The sequence below is a fragment of the Ranitomeya variabilis genome, chromosome 2, assembly GCF_051348905.1.
Source record: "Ranitomeya variabilis isolate aRanVar5 chromosome 2, aRanVar5.hap1, whole genome shotgun sequence".
Lineage (NCBI taxonomy): Eukaryota > Metazoa > Chordata > Amphibia > Anura > Dendrobatidae > Ranitomeya > Ranitomeya variabilis.
This window is the reverse complement of record NC_135233.1, coordinates 474,872,046-474,892,503: the sequence shown is the minus strand read 5'-3', so window position 1 is coordinate 474,892,503 and position 20,458 is coordinate 474,872,046. Positions and strand designations below refer to the sequence as shown.

Here is a 20,458-nt window from a genome sequence, read left to right as displayed (position 1 = left end):
GTAAGCCCGCAAGGGCAGGGTCCTCTTCCCTCTGTACCAGTCTGTCATTGTTAGTTTGTTTACTGTAAGTGATATTTGTATTTTGATGTAACCCCTTCTCATGTACAGCACCATGGAATCAATGGTGCTATATAAATAAATAATAATAAAATAATAATAATCTCTGCTCACCTGTTTTCTCCTTTCAATGCACACTGACAGTGCCCTCCCCTGTGAGCTTATCACTTTTCAGTAGAGCCAGCAAGGGAGCACACCATCACTGTGCATGAAAAAACTATATCACAGAGACAAGGCAGCTCATACTTATCATACATAGGAATTGGCAACCCACTCATGCTCAGTAGAGCAGGGACTAGCCCAGCCACTGAAAAGGATGTCACTGATGATGCTTCATTTCAGGGAGGGGACAGAGGCTGCAGCAGTGACCACAGCCTCTGTCCCCTGATGATACTTTGTATGAGTATCCCAGCATGTGGTGGGGGTTCTCAAACAAAACAAACAAAATGTTATCAAAACGAAGTAGGTAAAAAAAAATAATAAAATAAAGCAGAGAGAGTAGAGAGGGAATGATAGGGACTTTCTAATTAAAGTATATTAAAAAAGAGATTTTATTTTTACAATAAATAGACAGACATTTAAATATTAGTTTCGGACCACCTCTTTAAGTAAATTTCATTTAGACCAGTCTCAATTGTGTTTATTATAGGACCTGTGGTTCCCCTGACTATGGGATGATTCAGAACATAGCGCCTTACTCAACTAGCATTAGACCAAAGCTTTACTTAGCCTTCAGAAATTCAGGTATCTATTTTATTTACTATGTGGGCATTATTCAATTGTAAAATATTAGATGCTATAGATTGTATTGTTCTAAGACATGAAACAATTTTATAAATAGTTTTGATTAGAAATGTCCTAAAGTTTTCCATTCACAGCTGTGTCTTTATGGGTACAGATTACAAACCCTGTGCATAGTCCTTCTTCCTCCCAATCTACAGTCTGTAGACTAGCAATAAACATTTAGTTAGATGTTTTACACACAAGTACAGGGATGTGGACTCTGTAAGCCGCAGTCCATTCAGTACTGGCTAGACTGGAGGAATGATTCCCAGGTCACAGTTCCATGAATTCATTATTTAAATTCCCAGAGGAGCATTGTATGACCTACAAGCCTTGTTATGCCAACTAGGAAAGTCTCTACAAAGAGAAACGTCACCCGCTGTCAGAGACATCTCATCCAGCCAAAGAAGTTTTCATGCTTTGTACTGATGAGGGGCAAAAACCCTGAAACACGTGTCTGCAAATGGAATTTATGGTTTGGCTTCTTAAGCTAAGTCATGTGGAAAGACTCTTTAAATGGTCAATATTGACTTATAGTATTGCTGTGTATAGGTCTTTTCTTGGAAGGACTGTATTTGTGACGTCATTGTCAGGTAAAATGTTCCTATGCTTATTTTACAGGACTGGCACCCAGTATGCCTCATCCAGTGTCGGTCACCTGGCAGCCAGTAAGTAGTAATAGTACAATACAAAATGCTGAATTTTAAATTATAATATTTAGGAGTGTATAACTTCTAGTCCATTTGGACAACACACATTTAATCACTTTTTTTTTTATTAACAGGAACGGTTCAATAGAAATAACGCCCTCATCAGACTTCTGGTCCAGAACACTGCCCGATCAAAGCATGGATTTGACTTCCTCAGTCACATACCCTTTACATTTGATCTCCTGAAAATCTAGTGACCACTTACCCTAACAGACTTTCTGTTGGAAAATTGACCTGAACTTTGCTTTTACATAATGGAATCATTAATATTGTATAATAAAAAGTTGGGCAACTTTTTAATATGCCAAATCCGTTGTTCATCATTCTTTTTTTTCTGCTTTTTTTGCCTAAAGTTTGTTTTTTAAGCACTTTTATTTCTTCAGCAAATTTGTCATGGTTTTATGCTATTTTTACACTAGATTTTCAGTCCCTGTGATTTTTTTTTAGCTTTTCTCAAAAAATGTTTTGCCATTTTCATTATCCAGATGTTTTCAGCTACAATGGTGTTTGTGAACCCTTTGGAATTTTCAGCTTCCTTATTTCAACATAAATTTGACCTAAAACTACATCAGGTTGTCAAACAAGTCCTAAAAGTAAATAAAGAGAGTCAAATCAAATAAATAATTTAAAAATATTAGACTTTTCCATTTTTTTTAATTCTGAAAATGATTCAATATCTCATGTCTGTGAGTGGCTAAAGTATGTGAAAACTTAGAATAAGCAAGTCTAAGGGGTAAGGTTTCTCCTTGTGGAGAGTGACATACCAGCTCTGGCTTGTCAAGGTAAGGAGGCTTATTCGATGTGCAATGCTCCTCTGGGAAATATGCATATAAAAAAGAGGCAATTTGCATATAGAATAAGCAGATAATTTGAAGGTGAAATTAGAGTCTGGTGTTTTCAATCAAAGGGATGATAATCAGATGTGAGTGGGGAACTGTTTTATTTCCAGAATAGGGATCTATCAAAGTCTGATTTTGACAAACAGATTTGTGAATGTGTATCATGGCACGAACAAGGGAGATTTCTGAGGACCTTAGCAGAAGAGTTCTTGATGGTCATCGGGCTGGAAAAGCTTACTAAACTATATGTAATGAGTTTGGACTCTACCTATCCATAGCCAGACAGATTGTGTATAAACGTAGGAAATTTAAGACCATCATTACTCTCCCCAGGAGTAGTTGACCAAGAAAGATCACTCCAAGAGCAAGACCTATTATAGTCTGCAAAGTCACAAAGGAACTCATGGTAACCTGTAAGCAACTAAAGGCCTCTTACATTTGTTAATGTCATAAGTTTACCATCAAAAGGACACTGAACAACAAAAGTGTGCATGGCAGGATTGCAATGTTTAGTCTTGTTTTGCTGCCTCTTGGTTAAGACGGCTTGCCATCATTGATGGAACAATGAGTTCTGAATTGTGTCATCAAATCCTAAAGGAAAATGGCTGTACATCTGTCAGATATCTGAATCTCAAGAGAATGTTGGTCATACAGCAAGACAACGACCCAAAGCACACATGCTGTTCTGCAAATGAATGGTTAAAGAAGAATAAAGTCAAAAGTTTGTAATGGCCAAGTCAAAGTCCTGACCTTAATCCTATGGAAATGTTGTGAAAGAGCCTGAAATGAGGAGTTCATGGAACTACACCCACCAACATAACAGAGTTGAAGCTGTTTTTTAGCGAACCATAGGCTAAAGTTCCTTTTTATGGGGACAATGAGGAGCTTTATTACATGTTATTGGTGTACTCAGGAATCATAATGTGTTAAGGGGACATTTTTATTTTTTTTGGGTGGCAGTCAGGACAATATTAATGTCGAAATCGGGACATTCATTTTTAAGAGGCATTATTTTTAGCAGGGCTTTAAATGGGCACTATTATATGAAAAGCATAATTACTGTGTAAGGGTACATTATTTCTGGCTTTATAAGTGGGCACTCAATGTATTATTGCTTCATAATGATCTAAGGGGTAACATTTCTCCTTGTGCAGAGTGATAGGGAGAAACATTACCCTCTAGATCCCAGTCTTAAGCCTCTCACCTAGCTAAATCAGGTCTCATACTTTGCACTGATGAAAGGCAACACCCCAAAAACTGTCTCTAAAAATTGAGATTCTAGTTTGGTTTTTATCCTAAGTTATGTGTCGCCAAGACTCGTTAAAGGGTCGATATTGACTTTTAGGATCACTACTTGCAATAGGTGGCACTAGAGTTCAAGTCCTCTTCCTCTCTGAAGAGGTAATTTGGATGCTTCATAAAGAGGTATTCTGGAAGCATAGCCTCAAAAGGGGCACACATAGGGTATTAATACTATCTAGGGGGCACAAAGGCGGCATTACAAATACACCAATATTTCTAAAGGACCGTATATATGCTACCATGTAACACAGCTAGCGTAACAACAGGCACAGAATGTGGGCTATCAGCAGGATGGGGAGTTTGTGTTGGTTGGAAAAATGTGGGGATCGTACTGGAAATGTGGGAAGTCATGGCTGAAAGGAGTCATCATGACGGTCTGGGCCAGATAGAAAAGATAAAGGACATTACCTGTGAGTGGTTGGAAACCTGCTACCTGATTTGGAGGCCCACTCAGATGAGTTTCACCCCACATTGCATTGAACCAGTAGCCACACTTCGTATTCATGACATTGAACCCATAGTCACACTTTGTATTCATGGCAAAACCACCCCTTATAGTGATACCAGGTACCCCAATGTGTCAATAAAATACTTCACTTAAGGCTGGAATGCATAAACTTTAATTTTCTTTCAACTTACAAAAATAAGAATAGAAAAATAGGATTGTCTTGGTAAATTGTCCAGATATGAATACATTATATCCAGCCTGCTTACAGAATGATATCGTTGACCTTCACAGTGGAGGCAGAGTTTTGTTGGATAAACCAGCATTCATTCCACTGATTATTGGGAATCTGTAACATTGAGCATACAGTCCCATCTGTGGGCAGCGTGTCATAGAGCAGGAGGATAATGATATGCAGTTTTATAGGGATAGATTCAGTATAATTTGTATTTTTTTTTTTCATTTTAATTCCAGTTCATTTCAGGCTTAGGTGTCCGATTGGCAGTCTAGCTCATTGATGGACTCTATATGCATTAGTTATACAGGGAAGGCTCTCAATTCCCAATAGAACCGCCCACTTGACCATTAAGCCAGAAGTGAGCAGGAATGTAAATGAATGAATTGAAAGTAATATATATATATAAAAGGGTTGTCCAGCACTTCATACAGCACTCACCTAGGTCCAGATCAAATTTCTGTGTGGTCTGCACAGAGGCAGGAAGCGGTGGTGTCACCATTCCACAATGGAAAGTGACTGCAGACTTGAACCCCAAGCCTGGACAACTCCTTTAACATTTGATCGCCTATCTGTGGATAGGTCATCAGTATGAGATCATGGTGGTCCGACACCTGGCACCCCCATCAATCAGCTGAAAAGTGCTCCAGCAGTGGCAGCATATAAGCAAAGTAGGGGTCCGAAAACATCTGTAGCTTTTTTTCCCAGCTAGAGAACCACTTTAGGGTTTTATTACTGGACATAAGGCACTAACGGGCTACATCTGTGTAAATCTTAGCAAGTGCAAATATAAATTCCTGTAGCGAACCTCAATGAAAAATACAGTAATCAGCCTCACCGTAGTGCAAATGGCCGAGAGCAAAGATTGCATTTAATTGTACAATAAATGTGCAATTTTTTAACATTTTTGGTGTAATATCTAATTATTAATAAATTAAAACAAACTGAACCAAAAAAACTATTTTTAAGAAAGCAACATCACATAAGCTAGAGAATTGTGCAGACGCAAACACCATGACTTTAACCCATTACTCGATGTCATTCAGACGTTAGTGCAGCGACATCTCTGGGTTTCTGCCTCTCCATTCCATTAGGCTTTCAGTTCCTTCACATGGAATTAGATTATCTGACATTTTGTGTTAGAAAATTACAGTAAAAATGTGATATAGTAAAAACTTGCAAAGACTAAATCATTAACATAAAACTTAAACATATTAAAAATTGATTTATGGCTCCACTAAAAAAACACAGTTTTCTTTGGCTGAGACAATATGCATTAGTCAGCGCGATGGAGGCAGGATTTGCATCCCATTAGCGCTACAGTCTTATGTTACAATCTGTAGCTGCTTTTCTGTTTGATAGTGTTCATAAGGAAAAAATAAATCTTTAGCTAATATGACATTTAAAGTGGCTGCTTTAAAAATTTGCAGTGTTATTCAAGCCTAGTCATTCGTGATGAGCGCAAGTGCTCGTTACTCGAGTTTGCCCAGGGTGCTGGGGTATGCACCGAGTATCACAGGTGCTCGAGTGACATGTCCGAGTCCCCGCGGCCGCATGTTTCACGGCTGTTAGAAAGCCACAAAATATGGGATTGTGTGATAAACACGGGCCATCCTTGCATGTTTTGTGGTTGTGTAACAGACACAAAACATGCGACCACGGGGACAAGAACATGTCACTCGAGCACCCGCGATACTCGGTGCATACCCCAGCACCCTGGGCAAACTCGAGTAACGAGCACTTGTGCTCATCACTACTAGGCATACATGGCTGTAACAACTGCTAGATAATACATATGTGAAAATATGTACACTGTCACTTAGTGACTGTATATAGCTATTAAAAGGATTGTACATTCTATAAACTGCTTTTTGTTAAAGGGAACCTGTCAGGCCCCCCATGCCCTCTAACTAAGCAGCAGTCACCTATGTATGATCAAAATCCCTGCCTAACCAGCCCTGTATAACCTTATTGAGTGAAAACAAGGTATAAAAAATAATGTATAATGTCCCCATTTTCTATGCTAATGAGGGCTTTGACTAGTTGATGGGACGTTAGTTGCCCCAGACTAGTCAGCCTTTTTCTTTGTTGTGACACTCCTGTGGGCGTGATGCAAATTTAGTGCATGCGTCTCTGATGCCAGGTGTACGCTTCCCAGCTTCAGAGGTGTGCACTGCTCATGTTCAGAAGTTTAGAAGATGGCTTCTGGTCACGCGCAATGCACGCCTCTGAAGACGGGAAGCGTACACCTGGTTTCAGAGGCGCAGAGACGCTGCCGGAATGAGCGAGCGCATGCGCGAAATTTGCATGAGCGACGACGACGCACTTGTGCAAATTATGTTATCACACCCACAGGGGCGTGATTACATGGAAAGAGGGCTGTCTAGTCTGGGGTAACTACCATCGACTAGTCAAAGCCGTCATTAGCATAGGAAACGGGGACATTATAAATGCGTTTTTTATACCTTGTTTTCACTCAATAACGTTTATATGGCTGGTTAGGCAGAGACTTTGCTCATACATTATTGAATGCTGCTGTGATGGAGGGCATGGGTGACCTGACAGGTTCCCTTGAAAAAGACTTCCTCTACTACTGACTTTTCCAACACTGGGACTCCAGCTGTTTATAGGCCCCCATACACATTAGACTAACGTCGTCATTACCCACCGATACCGGCAGGATTGTCCTATGGTCTAATGTGTGTGGGAGCCTCTTGATTCTCTCAGATAGATCATGTTTGAGAAGATGAGGGTAATTTGTATTTTAATGCCTGGCCCATTTTCTCTCCAGGAGATAACCAGCACTGGAATTGTCTGGCAGCAGGGTTCTCCATCCTCCCCTTTGAAATCACAAAATAGTTGTCTTTCGAATAATCCTGTCAGCTGTCTAATGAGGCCCTGAAGTTTAAATTCTTCTTTAGCGCCACCCATGGGTGAATTAGGCATTACACAATGCCCATATAAACCAATGTACTGTTCATGTAAGAAACGGGTTTGTTGGGTCCTTCAGAGACACTCTGTATAGTCACTCAGCAATGGAGGAACCTCTCCCTATTGTCTGGGTCTTACATATTGATGACCAATCCAAAGAACCGGTCATGAATATGAGATTGGTTGGGGTCTTACACCTGGAACCCCCACTAATTATCTGATATCTACTCTGGCAGCTGCCGGATGCAAGCAATGTTCAGAGCTATGGTGTTCTACTCCATACATTGCTTACACCTGGCCGCTGCTAAAGCAGATCTCAGCTAATTGGTGGGGGTGCCAAGTGTAGGACCCCCATCAATCTCATATTCATATCCTATCCCAAGGTCACCAATATTTTGGTCTTGGACAAACCCTTCAAGTCCCAATTCACTAAATAGAGAATTTGATAATAGTTCTCTAAAGCAGTTCATCCCAATATTCAGTCCCCTCACATCTCACCAGTTGTTAAAGAAGTTTAGTTACGAGACGTTTGCCCCTTTTTTGCCACTCGAGGGCTTCTCATAGCTGTCTGTCCCTATGTATACCTGTAACATGGTGGGAATAAAATACATGTACCAGTGAGTCTTTTTTAACAACCGCCCCGTGACTCTGTCAGGTAAAGGAATCATTTTTTTAATTTTACACCACTGAATAAAGCGACTAAAGATTTTCTTCCTCATCATAAGTACAAAGATACACATTGAAAATGTTGTGCAGACCCAAAATGACCAAAATGTGGTGCAGACCCAAAATAAAGAAAATATGGTGCACATCAAAAATGACAAAAATGGAGTGGACACCCAAAATGGCAAAAATATGGAAAGATTTATTAATTATACAAAAAAAGGTGGGGGATGGTTGAAATAGAAACATCTAAAATTGTACAAAATCTATGGTCATGACAAAATAATTGTGACCTGCTTGGTTCAACAAAGCACAGAATATATAGGTCAGTGGGGAATAAAGCCACAGAATACAAAGCCACATATGAGCAAACAATATAATTACTGAGTGTGATAAGCGACCTTATAAAACAGTGAATGCTGCTCACAAAAAATTGTACAATCGTGAAAAAATAGTCAAGTATTTACATAAATAAATCCCAAAATGTATAGGTACATAACCCATTCTAATAGGATGGTATGGTGAGGACATACAACTATTGCCCCGAGAGACCAATGTATATATAAAAGCATAAAAACATACACAGGCAGATAGGCAAAAAATGCAACATCAGTGAGATCCTAAAAAGAAAAAAATCATAAAGAGTCAGGCAGTCTGTCCATATACCAGACAAGAAAGGATCCCCATGTGTTTCGCTCCACTGCAGCTTTGTCAGGAGTAATTATATACTGTTTGTATTTTGTAGTGTATGTTTCATTTTTAGTGGGTATCTTTGAACTTATGATAAGTTAGTTTTATTGCAGACTAGCAGCACCCAGCTACATTTTATACATTTGGTAGTGCCCATCTGTGGTTTTGGTCCGAGTCAAAGAGGTCCCTTCATGTCACGGGCAGGCACAGGAACAACCAAAGTAGATGGCTGCCCCCAGTTATTAAGACATTACCAAACAATTTCCAATATCTTAGCTTCCTTGGAGGGAACAGTATATTGACTAACCATAGTAACTACCTGAAATATTCAATAAATATTTCCCTTACAAAACTTACACTTAAATCAATAATTTAGAAACTTGGACAAGTTCTGCTTGTCCATGTTGGCTGTGAAGGGTTTCACCCAACTAGTACGGAGCAGTCCATTGCAGCAGGATAATTGTCGGTGCCGAGGTGGGAGCTCCTTTGGTGGCCGTTGTAGGACATGCTTCTTTTAGCTATCCACTGGAAGTTTTGTTGGCTGGTACAAGGGTTGGTCGATTGGGCAGCCTTTGCAGGACGCCCATGGCTGTAACAGGACGGATAGTGTGTGGTGGGGAGGGTCTTTCTGGGGTTTTAGTGGAGTAGCGGATGACAGGCTGATGGGAGGAAATCATCCTGGCTACTGTTGGTCTAGACAGGAAGAAGAAAAGGACAATGATAAACATTCCTCACTAGAGCAATAGTCCCGGGTGGGTCACATAATGTATCCCTGGCACTGTATGTTTATATCTGCACATCAGTAACAAAGGGTAAAGCATCCCTCCAGCCTTATTCTAAAAAATATAAAAAGCAGGCGATAATGGAGGAAATTGTTTCCTTAAAATGATTAATATGTTCTCCTATTGGCCTTCTAGAACCTGCACATTGGATAGAGACCGGTCGACATGGAAATTTTCAGCTGCAGATTAAGCTTCAAATGTAAAGCAAATCTACAGCGCAATCCACATGTATTCCATTTTTATTAGCTAAGGATTTCATCTCTTTTAAATGAAAGGGAATGTGTCAGCAGGTTTTTCTATGTAATCTGAGAGTAGCATGATGTGGGGCAGAAAGCTTGAGTACAGTGATGTGGCACATATTAGGCTGTGTGTTGCTGTTTCTATAAACCAAGGTTTTATCAGCAGGAGATTATCATTACCGGACTAGGTGTCTCCTGGTCCAACCACGCCCCCATCACTGATTAGCAGCCTTTTGTCAATGTACACAGAAAACTGCCAATCAGTGTTGTGGGCGGGGTTACACAGGGTTGAACATTCTGAGCTCTGCTAGCTCTGCAGCAGAGAAAACTGATTGTATCAAAACTGCTGCACCCAGTAAACTAATTAATGTATCACTGGAATCAGGATATCTGCCCCTACGTCAGATTACATAGCAAAAACCTGATGAAAGACTCATATTAAAAGTGAAAATCTCATCCACTTGCCTACTACTTTAATGTGCAAATGCGCATATAATTTTCAGATCTTTCTTTTCACGTGAATATATCCAAGGTGAAAAATTGAGGATGGAGATAAACTTTAGTTGTTGGGATCCCAGTGCAGCGCCCCAGAGTCCTGGTCGTTGCAGTACTGATGCTCCGCCGCTAAGGGGGGCTATGGTACGTCTGATGGCACTGAAGGAGTTCATCTGACCAGGTATCACAGACACCAATACATTTCACAGTCTGGCCTCCAGGGGGAGCTAAGGGTTCTATGTATTAGGCCACTCCTCACAATCTGGTAAAACTGGGGGTCAGGCAGGAAGTTAGTTCAGAAAGCTGACTGGGTTGGAACCAGGCGACATCCTGTGGCAGAGGGTGTTGTAGGGGAAGATTCAGAGGGGCCCCTGTCAGGGGTGGGATCCGGACAGAGGCCTAGCAACCAGAGAGAACGTTACGGGACCGCGCCTGCACGATATAGCGACGGTACCCCAAGAAAGGACAAGAAGCGAGGTTTATTGTGCTGAGTGAGAAACGAGATCAACGCAACAAGGAGAATACCAGTAGGAGTCGTGCTGTAAGACGAGGCAACATCCTATTGAGGCGCATAACCGGTGGCCGGAACGCCGAGGAAGTATAGAGCTCCAAGCCAAACTTCAAACCTACGGCAGGACAGTCAGTTAGAGGCGGGCTGTCTCACCCAATTGACCTAGGAAGACACAGGGGGGTAACAACAGGAGTGGGGCGACGCTAGAGTCCCGGAAGAGCTCCGAGCCTCCCCGTCATACGGGTGCGTCCTAACCATAAGATCTGGGGGACGTGGAAGAACATGAGAATCGAGTTGTGAGGGAACACGAGAAACAGACACAACAGTTGTGAGGACTATCCCGTGGTGCTCAGCAGGGAAGGACTACAACACACAAGTGCTAGTAGGCACAGATTTCCACCTGCAAAGGGAACTCTGGAGGTGCCATCGGACCGGCCGGACTTGCGCAGCCCGGTTAACCGTATTCCGGATTGAGGACCCTGAAGCCTTCAGTAAAGAGGTAAAGAGACTGCAACCTGGTGTCCTCGTTATTTACTGCAACCTGCACCGCACCACCACAACATCATCACCATCACGCACACCTATCATTGTACGCCCCTCAGCAGGGTCACGGACCGGGTCTAGCCACCGTGACAACCCCAGAACAGAGACTCAGAGGCCCGGTACCGGGTACCCCTCGGCCCTGCGGCAGTGGGGGCGCTACACCAGCACTTTCCATGAATGGTGTTTCCAACGATCCCTGTGCTACCGGAGCAGTATTGCCTCTTCATTTACTTCTATTGGGTTTACATTATGTCCAATCTCCATCAGACCCAAAGTAGTAAATTGAGCAGTGTTCATGCATGTGACCTGCTTACGGACATTTTTAGGATCAATGGTCATAAATTTTTCACCTACCTTGTATTTAATGGGTGAACCCCATTAATACACTGTATGTATGAAATGAGCTGTCATGATAGTCATATACAGTACATGTCTGAAAACGCTCACCTGGAGTTACTGTGCTCTAGTATTCCAGGCCCAGTAAAAGGCCTTCTATTCAGTTCTCCGACTTGTGCTCTTGATGGATGGCTAGCTGACTGAGTCCTAATAACATGGTTATCAAAATCGGTTGGCAAAAAGGCCTCATCCCCCATGTATGTATTTGTTGGCATTGCTGTGGTCTTGCTTGGATTGAAGACCCTATGTAAACGTCTTGCTCGAATGTCTGCACCCTTGTTGACTCTGGAGTTTACACCACTTGGACCTGGTGGGCATGGAGTCATAGGAGGGGATGGCAGACGAGGGGAATCAAATGATGTCATCTCTGCAATGTTCAGTGAGGTAGCTATTACAGGGAAATAATAACAATTAATGAAAACTATAAATAATACAATGATTTCACTAAACACTATAAATGCTACCTCATTATGCAGCAGCAATGTACCTGTAGCACACAATACACAGTGAAACAGTTGAACCATCACTTGGTACGTAGGAGGATTACTCACCAAACCTGAACCTGTCACCCGATTGACTTAGGTTGATACTTTACTTCTTTCTTTACCCACAGTCAACTGAGTAGGCTATATGTAGTTAAACAGGTCACTCCACAGGCAGAAGGACAGAAGTATTGTTCACCAATACTCTGGTCTGGCAATCAAGAGCCCACACCAACCAATAAATGACCTCACATTCTTCCGAGCAGTTCACTGGTTCATCTCATGGTAGCTACAGTATATTCCAATCTTGCTACGTAATACCAGGTCTCCTGCAATGACTGTGGTTTGGATTACATACTCTGTAGAATCACAAAGGTCCCCCATGCATCATACATGGTCACTGGTGGAACTTTCACTTAGGGACCAATTCTTGGGGGATAATTCATATTTTTAAGACGAATCCTAACTCAGGTCATGTCTTATAGCACCACTGTGGTTTCCCAACCACATGGTCGCTTCCCTACACCTCCCAATAAATATATATGGGCTTCTATTCTTGTTGTGTCCAAACTCTGAACATCAACCCTTTATATGGTCCTCCTCCTGAATTCAGATGAAGAACTCCTTCACTTCCTCCATATCTAAGAGCCCCGGTGTTATGGTGTTTGGCCCCAGAATAGCACCATTGATATAACAACATTAACGCTCTAGTCCTTTACTGGATCCAATTCCCTTTCTATGGTGTGATGCAGCGGTATGACCATACACAGTGAAACGGCAGTGACCCAACAAGTTCAAACAAAACGTTCTTTTATTGTGTTACTTCACACAGTCAATATAGTATACGGCTCCTTCATACAGTCCATTAATAATGCATGGCTATATGATAATACACATGCCGAACTTCCCTCTGTCCAGTTTACCTGGGTGACCGCACGCTGGTAACATGGTAACAAGTCTCTGTACTCACTCAGCGCACTGCACTCTTTATCCTCTGGAGTGCAGCCGGGTACACTTAAGACAGCCCAAGACGCAGGGTGTCAGTCTCTCTGGTTCCTTTAGCCTCTGTGATACTCCACACAGAGAGAGCTCTGCAGACAGCTGCCCTATCTGCTTCCAAGAACACACTGACACACCTCCCCCCACTACTACAGGGCTTTTTAATCAGTCACTGCTTCACTATTCTAATTACAGCCACACCTGTGTCTGTAGTACGCCCTCATGGCCTCACTACGCTTCCATGCACATTCTGGAGAGCACATACAGTGCCCCCTAGCTGTAACAGGGGTCACTGCCTCACAATGGCTATAACCATCATTCTTCCAGCAGTGGAGATGCACACATTAAAGGTATACATACAAGATAATTGTACGAACGCACAGAGAGAACAGGCAGACAGACAATAGGAAAAGTACAAGGAAAGCACGCAAGGAGTACATGTATGGGGGTATTACACTAACAGCAATGGGATAATAATATATACTATATTTATATATAAATATATATATATATATATACAGTATATACCACATACACTGTGTGCTGAATTTGTATTTTGATGATCAATATTTCTATGGAATAACTGCCATGCTGTCAGTCATTCCGAAAGGTTAATAAACCTGAAGTAGAAGTGAGTTTTTGTCTTTCTTAGGGCCCCTTCACAAGTCCGTTTTTTTATGTCTCGTTTTTAACTACCTCAAATATGGACACATGGTCTGGCTGTCGTGGTGAGCGTTTGCATCACTGATGTCACCGCTCACCAAACCATCCAGATCGTCGTGGGACATGGGCTTTAATGAATTATCAGCGGAAAGGTGAGTATAACTTTGCTTTTTTATTTTTTGGTGAATAAATGGGTAAAAGAGGGGAGTGTTTATTTCAATTAAATTAGTTTACTCTGTCTGTGTCTTTATTAAATCTGACTATGGGGTTAGTAATGGGGGTGTCTTATAAACGCCTCTCCATTACTAACCCCTGGGCTTGATGTCAGCTGACATTACAAAGCTGACATTAACCCCACAGCTATTACCCCACTTGGGTAGAGTGCCTTGCTCTGTGCTCTGGTAAAATGATTGTTTGGTTGGGGAGCTGTACACTAGATCCAGCTCTGTGGAGTTAGAATTTGCATGTATAGTTAGCGGCTAGCCGACCTAGGATTTTTTTTGTATAATTTGTATTTTCTTTTGCAGATATATTTATATACGGAACCAATAAAACTGGTAGTGATCAGTTGCGTCAAACATGCTAAGTTTGACCTGTGTCTTGAGGGCCTTAACTAAGTTGAAGGAGCTCTTACCCGAGGTTGATCTAGGAGAGTGAGTTGCAGTCTCAGGAGATACTCTTACAAGGCATGCCGAGTCCCACGTGTCCTCCAGATCTTCATCCTCACTGCTGGAACATAAGCTATCTCTGTCCTCTTCATCACTGTGCGTTATAGTGAGGACCTGTGGGGCTTTATCATCCTTTATCCTTTGCAGGACTCTAGTGACATTAATTAAAAGACAGTTTGATTCTTTCTCCAGAAAGCCATCATGAATTAATTCAATGTATGTCTTTTTTTGTGTGTTCAAATTTATCTTGCAAAATGTATAATTTGCCTAAAAAAATCCCAAAACATGAAACTCATAAATCTTCTAATATGCCCCTTCTCACCATTACTTCTCAACTACAGAAAATTTGACATGTTAAAGTGCAATCTGGGTCGAAGCTGATTGTATGTACTGCAGTTGTGGTAAAATACTCGAGCATACTACCCATTTGGAGTGCTTGTGTATTTTATTATTACCGTATCCTCAAGACAACAATGTATAAAATCTTCAGTATATGCAGCCAAAAAAAAGAAATTTTTCTCTTATTTTTACTTTTCCTTAATAGTTGGAAGGACAATACATCACTAACATGTTTTTTTTTCATTAAAAACCATGGTCTAATCATGTGTAAAAAGCACTTTATATAGTTAGATCGTACCTGCTCAGTTAGTCATAGGGGTGTGCTTCATTTCATTCAGTCATGTTTGTCACCACCCACGCAATATGAATGATGCTCCTGGAGTTGCGCCAACGTCAGTCAAATACTTGTGAAATATCCTGCGCTTGCGCAATGTCGATCGGATGCGCATGCGCCATGATGAGCGGCTCCCCGCTCTTGCACCATGACAAGCGGCTTCGGCCGTATACAGTCAGTAAAGCTTGGTACTACACACAGCTTCAGTGCACACGCGCGGGGTGCCGCTCATCATGGCGCATGCGCAAGCACCGCTCCACGATACATATTGCACAAGCACGGGATTTTCAAAGCGGATTTGAGTGACGTCAGCGCAACTGCGGGAACATCATTGAAATTGTGTGGTCAACGACAACTGTGACTGAATGAAATGAAGCATCACTAACAACGCACTGAGGACAGTTTACATACTACAAAAGGACATAACAGGTTCCCTTTAAAGGGCATCTGTCAGCAGGATCAACCCTCCTAAGCCGTCTATATGGGCATGCAGGCCATAGGAAGATGGATAAAATGACACCTTGATATCTGCGATCTGATATGTTATTCCACTAAAATTCACATTTTTCTTAATATGTAAATGACATGTTAAGATGTATGAGCGGATCTTCCCGAAAATCTGCCTCCAGAGCGTATATTAAATGAAAGGAGATGTTACCAGTGTGAGACATGTAATGACTGACAGTCTGCTCTCTTGATCTACATGTCTCACAATGGTAATGCCCCCTTTCATTGAAAATAATATCTGGAGGCAGATTCTCATGAAGATCTATGTCCAGCCCATAGATCTAAACAGTTCATTTACATATAAGAAAAATATGGATCTCTCTGGAATGAGACATCAGATCACAGCTATCAAGGTACCATTTTACTCAGCTTCCCATGGCCTATATGTCAATATAGATGGCCTAGGAGGGTTGATCCTACTGACAGATTCCTTTTTCAAAAATTCAGACATCTGTGGGTGGCGGTCTAAGTTTGGACCACAATGCCCGGACTAGCAACGAGTCTCCTGACCCGAACTTGACAGACTCATATATAGCTATGAGGATGTCAAGTTCATGTCAACAGGCCCCTGCTTGGACCATACAAACATACCTACATAGATGTCTGAATTTGCCTATGTCTGACATTCTCATCAATCATCCATGTTAGCTTCTCTTACTCATGATGGCTTTCTCTCCAGGCTTTTAGTTCTGCAAACACATCATCACGATCCTTCTGAGAGACGGTAACAGAATCATATGAGGCCTCAGGCTTGAATCCCTTTGGTGGCACACCTGAGCTATGAGTTGCCTGAAAATAAATATTACCAAAAATATTTAGCAACAGTAACATTTAATATTCCATGGATACCCTGAAAAAAGAAGAACTTTATATAAAATCAGTGCTGTCCAAATGGGATATGATTTAATGACTATCGCTGCCTCTTGATCTTCGTCCTCTCTTTTGTGTCTCAGTGCTCTATCCAAATTCAGCTGGGACTACAAACATTTTCAATGTTTCAGTATAAAATTTTATTTGCAGACACTTACCTCTATCTTTTCTTTTCGTGCACGGAGGGCTTTGAAGGGGTTTCCACAGATGACTTTGCTAACCCCTGTGATTAAAAAAAAACCCATACATTTATGGGTACAATTACTGAACAAGCTGCTCGCACCCTCGTATACTGTACAATACCCAGAGGCTCCACAATAACAAGAAAGACGACATGAATTCATGAATTCAAGCAGCATTTTTAAAATATTGTTACCATGAGTGAGATCACTGGTTTCATCCTCGACTGGAGAATCCTCTGGTGGCACAAGTGGGCTTCCACTTGGGTGGCTAGTCTTGGGAGGCTGGACAATTCTTCCAACACTTGAGGGTCTAGGGGCTGATTTTGGTCTTCTGATTAGCACCGGCTGGGCAGTACTAGGTCTCATAGATTTGTTTATTTGGGGGCTCTCAGATTCTTGGTGAAAAAAAATGTTTCAAATATCGGTTTGAGCATTCATAATATATTTAATTAAAGACAATCAGATATCTGTTTATACCTAACACACAATCCTTACAATAGGGCATAGTCCTCTGGAAGAACATACTACTAGCCTGACATCACTTCACCAATTAAAGGGGTTATCTAGGACTATCTAATTTTTTTTACTGTGGGCCTAAGAACTAACAAGCATGTAGTTACAAACTACCTGCCTGTTCTACCCAGAGCAGATCTCTGCCTGTGATTCTATGACTTCAGCTGACGTAGTGTTGGCAGAGCAGTGGATTCTCTTTTACTCTGCTCTTTCAATGGGGCGCGACTGCCGACGTCATGCTGATTGACAGCCGGCTCCCACAGCATAACTGCGGTGAGCTGCTGTCAATCAGCATGACGTCTGCAGTCACGCCCCATCAACAGTGACTGCTCTAAGCTGGCGCCGGATAGAACAGGCAAGTAGTTACTAACTAGTTAGCAACTACCTACCTTTTACTTTTGGCACATAAAAGGGGTAAATGGTTTTGGCACATTAGAGGGCATTTCCAGGATTAGAAAAACAGAACATGGCTTCTTTCTTACAAAAAACAGCTTAATAAGCAAATAACGTATTTATTTCCAGAATTGTAACTAGTTCTTATCTGAACTAGTATACCAATATTTGGGGATGACCTTATATGATTACTGGGACTTACTCATTCTGCTAAGAATTGGAAAAAAAACTTTTTTTCCTAATTCTGATGTCTGGTGCAATGGTTTTGTGAGGGGGTTTAATCACCACAGTGATATTTGTTTGATTTTCCCCTCCCTACCTCCCTCAGGACCTTCTGTTGGTGGCTCTCCCTATTGGTTTTGTTACCTGTCTGTTTTTCAGTTTTATATATTTGGTCTTTTAATTTTTTTTTCATAAACAAAGATTTTTTTTAGCCTTCAAAAGCTCCATTCTTGTCTCCTTTATTCTAGTCTAATATGTTGGCTGATCTATTACCATCCATCTGCTATTTTTGGTAGCACTTACCTACTGAAGCAAAGCTGATAGGACTTTCTTTGATGGACTCCAACACCACCAGCCAGTCCTTATTTGGAGTCAGGGGGGCGCTTGGGTTTATTTGATCAGTGGGGGCATCATCAAGAATTTGTAATTGTGGGATCATTCTTCTCACTACTAAACGGTAATCATAATCTGAAGACTGAAATAAAAAAAACATATTCTAAGCCACTATTTTGCAACAGGAATATACGTCATTGTGAGCGAACCCTTAACCATAGGTGGTGTCTGGTATCAAAAGAAAGAAACCAAAGTAAAGTCAAAATATGAATAGTATGTAAAAATATCTCAACTTTATTAAGCAAACAATTGATGTGCAGGAGTAAAAAAACAACATAAATTACTCCTGCGCACCAATTGTTTGATTAATAAAGTTGACTTTTTTTCATACTATTCATATTTGGCCTTTACTTTGGTTTCTTTCTTTTGGTTTTTATGTATTTTGTACAGAATGGTCATTTTAGATTAGTCTGATTTACACTTGCATATATATGATGTCATACTTATGAAACACGTGTAGTTGTGTAATTCTACACCTAACATGACATCTTAGCTTTATTCAATGTTAAGTTATTTTGCTTGTTATCTTTTGTGACACGTTGTCAAGATGGTGCGTTGTGAGTCATGACAATCTTTGTTACATCTGTATATATGTTAGTTTTTTTTATTCTGTCTGTGATGATGTAGACATGAATACTTAAAGGGGTTATCCCACGAACAAAGCACATTTTAATTAATAGATTTTGGAATAATAATAATAATTTCCACAATTGGATGTGATAAAAAAGGTTTCTGTGCTGAGATAATCTTATAAATATAATATTGCTATTTACTGTGTAATGGCTGTGTCCAATCATGCAGAGCTGCTCCAGTACATGGTCAGAACATAACACAGTTCCTTTTCTGGGGAGGGAAGAATAAGTTATTTATTATAGGAGAGTATACAGACAAAACAGGAGGGTCTCACAGTTGCTGTTTTCTGAAGTGAAACATTTCCCTGTCTGATTTATCACAGGAACTTGTGTTTCTGCCACTTCATCAGTCCTGTGAGCTTGTCATAAATCAAGTTAGTAACTGTGATGCAGTGACCCCTGTGGCAGCTAGGGGGCGCTGTGTGTGCTCCTTGGGAGATGCATGGAGGCATATCTGTTGTTATAATGGTGGTGAAACAGTGACTGGCAGAATTGTGAGTGGCCGATATGTGTCGCAGAGGGAGTCTGCGTGGTAAGTCTGATGCAATGTTGTTGTTCTGGGACCTGTAGTCCCTCAAGTGTGTGTATAGTTATGAAGGGAGACTTACTAGGCTAGTTATGTGAGATGGGCGGGACAAACTAGCCACACATCCACACTCCCACCCAGGGGAGTGGTTAAGGGTATATAATGTGACCAGGCTGTGGGTCACATGTTCCTGTGTGGTTCCAGTGTGTGGACCTGAATGGTCTATGCTGGAAGGACCTGGAGAGCTTATGTGTTGGAATTCCTGGGAGTAGGATTCCTGAACAGCACATGGTGGGGCTTTGGACCTGATGGCCTGGGGTGTTGGACAGTGGTCCTGAATAGCACCCGGACAGGTCACATGCCTGTGTGTTGGACGGTCCCATGTGGGATGGACATCCTGAATAGCACACTGGGCAACCTGTGTTGGAAGACCTGAGAGTAGGCTTCCTGAAGAGCACAACCTGTGTTGGATCTCCTGGGAGTAGGAATCCTCAAGAGCACATGCCCATGTGTTGGACGGTCCCATGTGGGATAGACGTCCGGAATAGCACACAGTAAGAATATGGTTCTGGATGGTCTGAGTTGGGGAAGCTACCGTCCTTCGGTGGCTCTGGACTGACTGATGTGTGCCGGCCAGGCAAGTTGGTGAACCCCGTAAGGCAGTTTCCCCAGGAGAGAGGACTGACGAGGATTCAGCAGGTGGAGCAGGAGCTCCCATAAGGTACCATTGACTGTTGGTGCTTGTGATAGCCTATGAACTGTGTGGTCTCCCACGGTAACTGAACGAAGTGAGGTTCAGCGTGTTTAGAGACCGCGACCCAATGTCATGTGCGTTATAAGACTAGGGACATTGGCGAACTGTTCAGCGTACGGACACCCATGGTAACTGGACGAAGTGAGAGGTCCAGCATGTTTAGTGTCTGTGAGACAAAGCCGTATATGAAGTGTCTAAGATAAAGCTGCAAGTTAACATCACCAGTTGGTGCCTATTGTGTTAATGAACTGTGCATAACCTGGTTTATGACTCTTTAATAAACCGTATGGACCGTTTTGTTTGGAAAAATCGTGCCTGACTACATTAATTCCGTGCCAAGCGATGAGTTTAGGGGTATGG

The 20,458-nt window shown here is 41.6% G+C and overlaps 2 protein-coding genes across 5 annotated transcripts in view; one reads left to right on the top strand and one right to left on the bottom strand.

The window, feature by feature from the left end:
- LMNTD2 (lamin tail domain containing 2) overlaps nucleotides 1-2,176 on the top strand; it is a 214,378-nt gene extending 212,202 nt beyond the window's left edge. For 2 of the 3 annotated variants that reach the window (XM_077292671.1, XM_077292672.1), the window contains 3 exons: nucleotides 707-801; nucleotides 1,462-1,508; nucleotides 1,625-2,176. In XM_077292671.1, the coding sequence (XP_077148786.1) occupies nucleotides 707-801; nucleotides 1,462-1,508; nucleotides 1,625-1,744 (262 nt within the window). In that variant the 3' untranslated portion in view covers nucleotides 1,745-2,176. The remainder of the gene's footprint in view (nucleotides 1-706; nucleotides 802-1,461; nucleotides 1,509-1,624) is intronic. The other variant, XM_077292673.1, reaches the window with a different exon arrangement.
- A 4,333-nt stretch (nucleotides 2,177-6,509) lies between these two features.
- LRRC56 (leucine rich repeat containing 56) overlaps nucleotides 6,510-20,458 on the bottom strand; it is a 55,526-nt gene continuing 41,577 nt past the window's right edge. The window contains exons 8-14 of one of the 2 annotated variants that reach the window (XM_077287782.1): nucleotides 18,097-18,268; nucleotides 16,860-17,060; nucleotides 16,642-16,706; nucleotides 16,272-16,402; nucleotides 14,400-14,584; nucleotides 11,673-12,009; nucleotides 6,510-9,348 (exon numbers count right to left, since the gene is read on the bottom strand). In XM_077287782.1, the coding sequence (XP_077143897.1) occupies nucleotides 9,174-9,348; nucleotides 11,673-12,009; nucleotides 14,400-14,584; nucleotides 16,272-16,402; nucleotides 16,642-16,706; nucleotides 16,860-17,060; nucleotides 18,097-18,268 (1,266 nt within the window). In that variant the 3' untranslated portion in view covers nucleotides 6,510-9,173. The remainder of the gene's footprint in view (nucleotides 9,349-11,672; nucleotides 12,010-14,399; nucleotides 14,585-16,271; nucleotides 16,403-16,641; nucleotides 16,707-16,859; nucleotides 17,061-18,096; nucleotides 18,269-20,458) is intronic. The other variant, XM_077287783.1, reaches the window with a different exon arrangement.